We start from the raw sequence: 11,010 nt of genomic DNA on the forward strand, positions 1-11,010 counted from the left end.
CAAATGTCAGTCTGTACACTCGATAAGTGAGGCTGCTATTTAGGATAGATTGCTGGTAATTTTTAGTGAAGATTCCTAGGAAAAATGAGCATTCAGTTTATAACTTATATAGTTGTTGGTACTGCTAAGGGTGGCTCTATATTACTCTATGATTTTTTAAAATTTTCTGGTTGCTCTCCTAGATAGTGTGTGATGTTAAAGTTATCACTATCACTTTGTCTGTAGGTCTATTGCTCATGGTCTTTTGAATATCAAATACATATATTGGTTGAAAAGTTTGACACAACTAGTTTGTAATTTTTTGAGCTAATGAATAAAATGGTGCATTTATAAAACTTTGGATTCCAGTGTACTTTACAGTCTAATGTCCCTTCCTCCCTGCATAAGTATAACATAATAAGTTGTGTAAAACGATCATAATAATTTTTTAATAGTAGAAATTATAAATTTTATGAAACTCTAGTTCATCGGATCTACAATGTGAAAGCGACATCGTTTTTGGCGGATTTTCTCAAAAATTGAAAAGCATGATTTTCCCCCAACGCTCCCAAGAACAAGATTATACAGAGGAAGCTAACTTGTCCACAGATAATAATATTAAACAAGAAAAAGATGCAGATGGTTATAGAAAGGTAAAATAGAGCTTATAAATTTGTATGTCTCATAAGATCTTGTAAATGGTTTGTTTTTAAAAACAAATTGCAATGCATTACAAAATAAGGGGTGGGGTTTACTTTTTTGTTATTTGTCTATCTATCTATCAAGCTATCCTTATGTCTATCTATTTATCTATTTATCTATTTGTCTATTTATCTATCTATCTATATATCTATCTATCCATTTATCTAACTATCTATCTAGACAGAAAAGGTTGGGTTCACCCTGGGAGCTGACGACAGTAGCCCTGGCCTCACAATTAAACACCAAGCCACCTCTATATATCTATCTATCTAGACAGAAAAGTTTGGGTTCACCCTGGGAGCTGACGACAGTAGTCCTGGCCTCACAATTAAACATCAACCCAGATCTATCTATCTAGACAGAAAAGTTTGGGTTCACCCTGGGAGCTGACGACAGTAGTCCTGGCCTCACAATTAAACATCAACCCAGATCTATCTATCTATCTATCTAGACAGAAAAGGTTGGATTCACCCTGGGAGCTGACGACAGCAGCCCTGGTCTCTATCTAAATATCTATCTATCTATCTAGACACAGTGCCTTCGAAGGTTCTTTGACTTTAGTGTCAGAACCTAAATTGGGACATAGTGCATTTCATTACCCTAGGTTAGGTAACTTCATTTCACTTTTCAATAAAATCTAAAATGCAGCGGTTTTTGAGAAAATTAAATTTAAAAATTTCAAGTTCAATGTTCAACCACTAGGAGTTACCGCATACACATGACAAGAAAAGCAAAGATTATTTATTTAAAATTTTGAATAACTTTGCTTTTATAAAGTCAGTCATAAAACCTCTCTATATATGATTTATTTAAGGCTGAATTTCCGTGACCTTTGCAAAGCAATTGATAAAAATGGCCATTAATTAACTCATATCAGGAGTGGTTTTATGAAGAACTTTATAAAAGCAAAGTTGTTCAAAATTTTAAATAAATAATCTTTGTTTTTCTTGTCATGATTATGCGGTAACTCCTAGTGGGTGAAAATTGAACTTGAAATTTTCAAATTTAATTTTCTCAAAAACCGCTGCATTTTAGATTTTATTGAAAAGTGAAATGTAGTTACCTAACCTAGGGTAATGAAATGCACTATGTCCCAATTTAGGTTCTGACACTAAAGTCAAAGCACCTTCGAAGGCACTGTGTAGACAGAAAAGGTTGGGTTCACCCTGGGAGCTGGCGACAGCAGCCCTGGCCTCTATCTAAATATCTATCTATGTATCTAGACAGAAAAGATTGGGTTCACCCTGGGAGCTGATGACAGCAGTCCTGGCCTCTGTCTATCTATCTATCTATCTAGACAGAAAAGGTTGGATTCACCCTGGGAGCTGACGACAGTAGTCCTGGTCTCTGTCTATCTATCTATCTATCTAGACAGAAAAGGTTGGATTCACCCTGGGAGCTGACGACAGTAGTCCTGGTCTCTGTCTATCTATCTATCTATCTAGACAGAAAAGGTTGGGTTCACCCTGGGAGCTGACGATAGCAGTCCTGGCCTTTCAATTAAACACCACCCCAGACCCAACACAGATTCAGGCAAATGGGACAAATCCTTTTTTTTGCACTACTTACCCATCCCTTCCCCCCGTAAGTAGCACAAGTTTAGCCAATTATGATATACAGGCATTTCATAGAAATAACATTGTTCCTTTTTAGTAGCAAAGCTACTCTATAATTCACAATGTCCGTCCGTCCGTCTGTCCGTCTGTCCGTCTGTCCGTCCGTCTGTCCGTCCGTAATTAATGAATTGGGGGAAACGTGATTTTCTCAGCTCCTATAAAAGATAGGGATCTGAAATTTTTTGGCAACATTCCCATCATTAAGGAGCACAATTAACTATAAAACATCAATGGCGGTTAGACTGCTTTTTAGCAGGTTTTAGGCTATTTTTTATATTTTCCAATTTTTGCCCATATATTGTCCGATTTTAAAAATTTTTTCAGTTAAAGATATCCAAATAAAATTTCCCGTCATTTGAAGAAAACAACAATGACGATCAGACTGCCTTTTTGCAGGTTTTTGGCTATTTTTATATTTTTCACATTTTCCCCATATCTTTGGTGTTTATGGTCCGATTTTCGAAATTTTTTTAGTTAAAGATATTAAAATTAAATTTCCTGTTGTTTGAAAAAAACAATGACAGTCAGACTGCCTTTTTGCAGGTTTTTGGCTATTTTTATATTTTTCACATTTTTACCCAGATCTTTGGTGTTTATGGTCCAATTTTCAAAAATTTTTCAGTTAAAGATATTAAAATTAAATTTCTGGCGTTTTAAGAAAGAAACAATGCGGCCAAACTGCCTTTTAGCAGGTTTTTGGCTATTTTGACATGTTTGACATATTTCTCCATATCTTTGGTATTTTTGGTCCAATTTTAAAACTTTTTTTGCATTAACAGTTATAAAAATTTGTTGCCATTGTTATGTGCATCTAGTATGTAATTTATTTTAACTGTCTTCATCATACAAAATAAAACAAGGTTTCGTGTTTAATTTCTCCAATAAATCTATTCTTAATTTTAATAAATACACTTTAAATCTAATTTTACGTATTCCCATCAACAATTTTTTGTGCTTCGCTACTTATGGATGTTGTCATCCTTGTTATCATTATAATTTGTCCCATTCATTTACAGATGGAAATAACAAAAATACAGGAATTGTTCTCTTAAAATTTTCAAACGTTTTAATATTTTAAACACAATGCATCCTAACTATCACTGTTAACGTTTGTATATCTAACCTTCTGATTTAAGGGAGTGGACATTGGAATGTAAATTACACAGGTACTCAAAGTATTATAACAACGTTTTCTTAATAATTGGCTCTTTATCATATCAAAATCCTTAAGTACTTTTCTTAATTAAACTAATAGAATCTAAACTTATTACCCATAGATCTTAATCAACATAAGCGCTAATTTTGTTTATCATCATTGAGATGTGTATCAGCTTATCATCCAATGTCTTATCCCTTAATACCCATGTTGATTAAAAAGAGAACAATGCTATATCAACAGAAAATAAAACTGCATCATTACAAGATGAAGGATCTAGAACATACAAAGGAAATTATGAAAACAAAAATTAAAAGAAATCAATTTAAAGCAAAAGTTTAAACATCTAGATAAGACAATGAACAATAAATTGATGAAGAATCCATAACAAAACTTCCTCTTCTGCAAATTAAAAATATTGTTGAAATATTTGTATGACTCAATAAACATTTAATTAAAGCTTCTATAGTTTTTTATACCAACAAATTAAAGAAACTTCAAAAAGAATTTAAGGTTAGAACAGACAGTAGAACAAAGCGAGTTATATAGTTTGTAAATCAATGAGGGAGGGAACATTTTTAAATAACACATTCTCTCATTCGTGGCTTTAAAAAAAAATTAAAGCAATAACTTTTATCTATGTACAGGAAGGGTAATTTTCTTTATTCTTACTGGGGATGTACATTGATTTATTGTTTACATAATTTTTCGTTATTAAAATCAGAATCATGTGAAAACCATATGGAAATGATTGAAGTACCAATATTGAATACACAAATATTATCTGCTCAACCTGTAGATTTACCTTCTCTTATCAGGGAAGCAATTATTTTATCTATCGATGTATTTTATACTAGTGGTTTTGTTCAAAGATGTGATAGGAAGTCTTCCAACCCCCCTATTGTTGTGCTTGTGTTTTCATCTGCATTTTTAATAACTAGAATTGAGACAACTTTTACATCAGAGAAAATGTAAACTATTGATAATTAGAGAAGGTTCTATTTGTGGTTGAAAAAGTTTTTTTTATGGAGCATGGGGCCTTTTTTAATTTAGCCTTGCCAAAAGAGTTGATGGTGGTTCTTATCATATTTCATTTAAGTTGCCAAATTTTATTAGGATGGTTTGGGGAGGGAAGCATTTTTCTTTTTAGGGCGTGGTCCAGTATCTTTATTCCGTGAAGAGTAGAGCCTAATCAGTTCAGATGCTACCAAAACATAATCAGACGTTGCCTGATTATATTACCCACTTAGCTATGTATCTGTCCTCTCTCTTCCAATTCTTTTGTCCTAATTTGTCTTTGTTGGTTGTTCATTATATCTGACTGCGTTCATATTTGAAACGAAATGATTGTTGTTAAAGTTATTGTAAAGAGACAAGTCCTGACCATGGATATATACCAGGCTGTGCTATTCAGGGAAGCTTGCAATATTATTTTATCTAATATATTCTATTTCAATGGCGTTTACCCTTAAAATTTTGAGCACAGAGACCACCTCCCCCATCCCTCCAATTGTGTTAATTAAAAATAAGGAAATGTTTTTTAAATACTTAGTTCAGGTTAGGTAAGGTTATATGGGGTACTGGGTAACCCACAGAATTAGGGTCTACTGCAGGGGATGGACATAGGAAAAAATATCCCCACTCTTTTTAATTTTTGAAAAGGGTGAGGAGGTTATGAGCACTTGTTGGACACTAAGGGAAGACATTTATAGGGGTAGTTGCTGATATAAGGATAAAGTTATAGCAAGTCATACTTGCATGCTAGGCTTGTAACCCAGAGAATATACCACAATGGAAAACATTTGTACAGGTAAAATACAAAAGCTTTTAAAGTGTGTATGTGAATCCAATGAAATTTCCAATGAATTAGAACAGGTTTTGATCCATACTAAATTATACATCCTGTCATAGAATATTTTCTACTATAGTAAAATGATTAATTTTAAAATCAATTCCTGATTTGTTGGCTTTGGCCCTCAACCAAATGGGGCCAACAAAACTGTTATTAATCTTTATTTTTTTCTTATTTTTGGACATTGGACTATAAATTCTACTGGTCCTTAAGTTTTATATACACTTTATCTTATTTGTAAGCTGGAAAACTTTGGTTAATTCTATCTTGATTGGTTGGTTAATACTTTTAAACAGATAACTTATTTCACAGAAGGGTTAATTTTGTTTATCATCATTTGGGATTTACATTGTATATCATTTTACAATCCATAATTATTCATAGTAAGAACCTTACTGCTTTATTATAATAGGACAAATCTATCAATCCATAAATAAATCAACTGATCAATCAATCAGTAAATCTTAAATTAATCAACCAATTATGTGTAGGATGATCTTCTTGCAGTAGCCAAGAACAGTGAAGTATCCGGTCTAACAGATGATTGTATAGCTATAGTTGCTGATATACCACATAGTGATATCTACCTAGTATCTACTAAACAGGTATTATTATTATTATCATCTACCATTTAATCATGTTTAACCTCTAAGCCAGGTGAGTATCTGGGTATAGTCCCTATGGTAACAATGCATCTTCATCGTTTTCATCGTATTTTCACAGTAGCTTTTGATAAGTTATTTTAGGTTATGTTAGGTTAGGTAATTGCCCCAAAGTGTTAGGCAATTGGCCTCACAGGGTTAGTGCCTTCCACAGAGGCTAGAACTAGGAGAACAAGCTACTGTGAAAATACACTGAAACATTCCTTAAGAGGCATTGTCACTAAAGGGACTATACCCTTATCTTTTATGTTGTATAGTGAGGTATCTAGTACTAGCGGATTCTCCCATAGCCTCTAGGGGCTTTGCCCCAAGGGGTTTGATCAAACTAATTTTTTCGTGTTTTAGATTTTAAAGAAAATTAAAAAAAAAATTGGGTTTTTTTTTGGGGGGGTGGAGTCGACCCCACTATTTTAATTTTAGTTTTAGAAAGAAAAAGAAAATTTTTTTTTTTTTGGGGGGGGGTATTTTTCAATTTTGGGGGGGTTAGGGGTGTCCCCAACCCCCAAGAAAATAGTTATAAACCTTCCCGGGACCTATGGGAAGCTACCCTGTAAAGGAGAACCCGATCGGTTCAGCGGTTAGCGAGATCCTTCACTACAAACAGACAGACAGACAGACATCGTTCTACTTTGTATTATAGATTACAGAGGATTATATAGTAATAGTTGCTGATATACAACATATTCATTTCATATACACCTAGTATCTACTTAACAGGCATTATTTCTACAATGTAGTTGTTAAATTTTATATATAAAATTTATTTATCTCAATAATCTAACATTATTAATTTGACAATGAAGATCTTTATGTCTTATGTTTTAACTTTGGTCCTTAATCTTAAATTTTGGGAAGGTAGATGATTTAATTTTATTTTTAACCTAAAATTTTAGAATTGTCTCATTCTTTAAAGGATTCTTGCATTATTACCCAACAATTCTATGTGCCAAAGAAGTATTTTTTTTGTCCTATCCCAGTTGTTCAGGTAGTAGTTGGTAAATCAGGAAGACCAATCCCAATATCATCCATTTTTCTATCTATCTATCTATCCATTTAACAATCTATCCATCCACAGGTTGTGGTTGGTAAATCAGAGATGCCAATACCCATGTTGCCCAAGTTGGACAATTTTGCCATAAATCCATCTGTCAATATATCTATATCTATCCATCTGTTGTTCTATTTATATGTCTATCTTTCAATCTATCTATTTATAGGTTGTGGTTAGTAGACTGGCCCAAAAAAAACATGAATTTTTAAATCTTTACCATGTCAATTTGCGGTTATCTTGAAGTTGTTACCGGCTCAAATGTAGACCTTTTAGTGAAAACTAGACCTCTCTACAATGAAAATTGATCTCGAAATTTCAATCTTAAGCTTTTTATCAAAAACTTCATATTTTTATGATTTTAACAAGAAATAATTAAAGAACTGCCAACCTAAAATATTGTAACAAGAGTTCAAATATGAAGCAATTATAAAAAGTAGGCAGAACCGCCATTCCTGCCGAATAGTTCTGAAAAAAGTCTAAAAACATTGTTTTATTTAAATTGATAATTTGTGTAAGAAATTGAACTAAAACAGTAGCTATTAGTCTTATGAGAATAGAAATGATGAAAAACTCTAAAAAATATACATTTTAAAGACATAAAATAGGAAAAAGTGTTTTTAATAAATTTCATGGCTCAACAGACATTGTCGCCAATAAAGAGACAATTTACTAAAAAAAAAAAAAAATGAAGGTAAAAAAATATGTAATTTACTTATACTCATATTCAACTTTAAAAAAAGCATACTAATAAAAAAATTAATATTGCAAAAAATAATTTGATTGTTTTTTATTAAACCAGGAATAAAGAGTAAGGCTTATCTTTAATTATTTTTCTTCAATGATTTTGCAGTATGAATTAGCTTTCCCAAATTATTGTAATTGTACAAAAATAAATTTTTATACTTTCTTTCTTCATATGTTTATTCCTGGTGATTTTAATATTTTATTTCAATGTTTGTAAACAAACAGACAGAAAATTTGATGTTTTGCTTTATATCTGGTATAAGGCATTCTTAATTTGGGGAAGTAAAGGTGAAAATAAATATGCATTTGACGAGATAGCGATAGATTTTTTCTTAAAATCAATTATAGGGCTAAAATCTACAAACAATACATAACCTATTTTTACATAACGCACATTGAAAAGCGATTTAGACCTTCATTTGGGCCACACTAGTGGTTAGTATATCAAAGATGCCCCTCTCCGTGTTCTCCATCTATCTATCTATCTATCTTTTAATCTATTTTTGTTGTTCAGGTTGTGGTTGGAAAATCAGGGATGCCAATACCCATGTCGCCCATGGTTGCCAACATGCTGGACAATTTTGCTGGCATCGTGGATCTGGCACTTTCCACAGAGGATTGTCTGGTGTTTCTAGAAGATCAACTTCAGCAGGTTTATCTATCTATCCATTTATCTGTCTATCCATCTATCTACAGTTTTTCTGGCATCATGGACCTGGCACTTTCCACAGAGGACTGTCTTGTATTCTTGGAGGATCAATTACAACAGGTTTATATATCCATCCATCTGTCTATCTATATGTCTGTCTATCTATCTGTCCATCTATTTATCTATCTACAATTTTGCTAGCATTGGACAGCTATAACAGGTTTCTCTTTTAATCTGTCCATAATATATATATATATCTATAATATTAGTATCTTTCTGAAGATTGCGAAAGCATGAAACTTTAAGTTAAAGATAAATAAAATTGAAGTAAATAACGTTGTTTTACTATAAAATATATATCTATATATATATATATAAACGTTTATCAATAATTTTTTCTATTTTTTATTCTATCTATATGTCTATTTATTCGTCTATCTATCTATTCATATGACTATCTATTTTATCTGTGTACCCATCTATATAACTGTATGTCTATCTATCTATCTATCTACAATTTTATTCTGTTAGGTAAGTTTCTATTTATATATCTATCTTTCTATCTATCTATCTTTTGATATGTATATTTATCTAATTATCTGTATGTCCATCTGTCTATCTATCTTTAGTTAATAGTTATTATATATTCTTTTATATATATTCTTATCTATATCTATCTTTTTTAGATATATCTTGAGTCGTGTTGCCTTTCAGAATATCTACTCTCTACAGGAATCTATCATATATCAAAATGAACATACATTTGGGAGTTGTTACTCTCATTAAAACTTCAAATCAAGAAGTCCTAGGCATTTTACTAAAACTAAAATGACGACGGATTTATTATATTAAATAATATATTATATGTGTAATTCACAAACTGATTGGTTTGTTAACTGGTTGATTGAAAGACAGACGACAGAAAGAAAAAACATAATCAAGCATATATTTTCAGCTTTAGAATACCCACCTCCGTTTGAATATGCTCATACATTTTTATAAGTGAAGCTACTCTAAAATTCATTTCATTAGTTCTTTTGTGAGAGATTTTTTTTGGCTGCCAATCAATATGACTGCTGTTTTCTTAGTTGACAATACCCATTTCTAGTAACAACTAGTATACAAATTACTTGGTTGGTAAGTCATTCTTACTTATTGACATAATTGTCCCAGATTTATTAAATATGGTAAATTTAAATTTAGACTATTCCAGCTTACAAGACATTAGTAATAAGCTACAAGTGGACCCATGTGATATACCTCTTCTACTAGTAAGTATATTTATCTATCTAATCTATCTACCTATCTATCTATCTACCTATCTATCTATCTACCTATCTATCTATCCACCTATCCACACCTATCTATCTACCTATCTACCTATCTACCTATCTATCTATCTACATATCTACCTATCTATCTATCTACCTATCTATCTGTCTACATATCTATCTATATATCTGTCTTTTATCTATATAAGATATTAGTAATATGCTACAAGTAGACCTATGTATTATACCTCTTCTACTAGTTAGTATATAAGTATACCTGTATACAATCTATCTATCTATGCATCTGTATGTCTTTCTGCGTGTCTGTATGTCTCTGCGCCTTTCTGCTTGTTATTTGTCTTTTGGCAATCTGACTGGCTTTCTTTCTATAAATCTTTCTGACTGGCATAGTGTTTTTCTGTCTCACCTGTATGTCTCTCATTTTGTCTATTTGTCTTTCTTTTGTCTGTCTAGCATGTTTATCTTTATATATATTTATATATTTTATATCTTACTGTTTGTTTGTCTAATTGTCTTTCTTTCTGTAAGTCTTTCTAATTGTAAGTGTGTCTATCTATTTATCCTTTAACCTATCTATCTAGGCAATAGCCTTATATCTATTTATCTATCTATCTAGGGATTGGCCTATAATCTATTTACCTTTATAAATATATCTATCTATCTATCTATCCTAGGCAGTAGCCTCCACCCACACACCTGCAGTTGGACACAAACTCTCCCTGGGATTTTCATGACCAAAAGTTTTAGTAGCTACTCTTCTCTATAACTGAGGCTTGTATGTACGTCATTACATCCGTGCAAGCTAACAAAATTTATCATACAGTTTTGGATTTTTAAAAATAAAGCAATTGTTGCAAAAACAAAATGATGGGAAAAGGGAGTAACAATTTTCACCCATTTGGCTTTAGATTTCATCCATTGATTTACCTAGAATATTATTTTATTCAGTGCTCAATGGCTGTGCGTCTGCCTCAGGGAAATCAATCTTTTACAATCTTAAAAATAGCTATAAGTCTAAACCTGACCCTAATATGTTAATCCCTAATTCAAAAAAATTTATAAAGCATCCAAACAGGTTTAAATTTAAGGCTTAGTTGCGGCTGCCAAGCCCTTATTTAATTATTGTCATTTTTCCTGCTGTTTCCTGTATTTTTGAAATTAGTGATTTTTAATTGTGTTATATATATGTAATAAATAATAAAATTAGTTAATTTTTGTTTTCTAACAGCAAAGCTACTCTATGATTTTTTTTCTCAGCAAGATTTAATATAAACATTATCATTTGGATTGGTTGTCTGTTGGTCAAT

At 31.8% G+C, this 11,010-nt stretch overlaps 1 protein-coding gene across 1 annotated transcript; it reads left to right on the forward strand.

Moving 5' to 3' along the window:
* Positions 1–527: 527 nt before the first annotated feature.
* LOC145324624 (folliculin-interacting protein 2-like) lies at positions 528–10,792 on the forward strand. Its single transcript, XM_080167206.1, has 7 exons — positions 528–632; positions 5,219–5,263; positions 5,797–5,910; positions 8,277–8,414; positions 9,098–9,141; positions 9,613–9,682; positions 10,378–10,792. Exons 1-7 carry the CDS (start codon positions 528–530, stop codon positions 10,435–10,437), a joined length of 576 nt encoding a protein of 191 aa, XP_080023332.1. The 3' UTR covers positions 10,438–10,792.
* The last annotated feature ends 218 nt before the right edge of the window (positions 10,793–11,010 follow it).

This window comes from Acartia tonsa, chromosome 7 (genome assembly GCF_053477335.1).
Source record: "Acartia tonsa isolate MP-2025a chromosome 7, ASM5347733v1, whole genome shotgun sequence".
NCBI classification, from domain to species: domain Eukaryota; kingdom Metazoa; phylum Arthropoda; class Copepoda; order Calanoida; family Acartiidae; genus Acartia; species Acartia tonsa.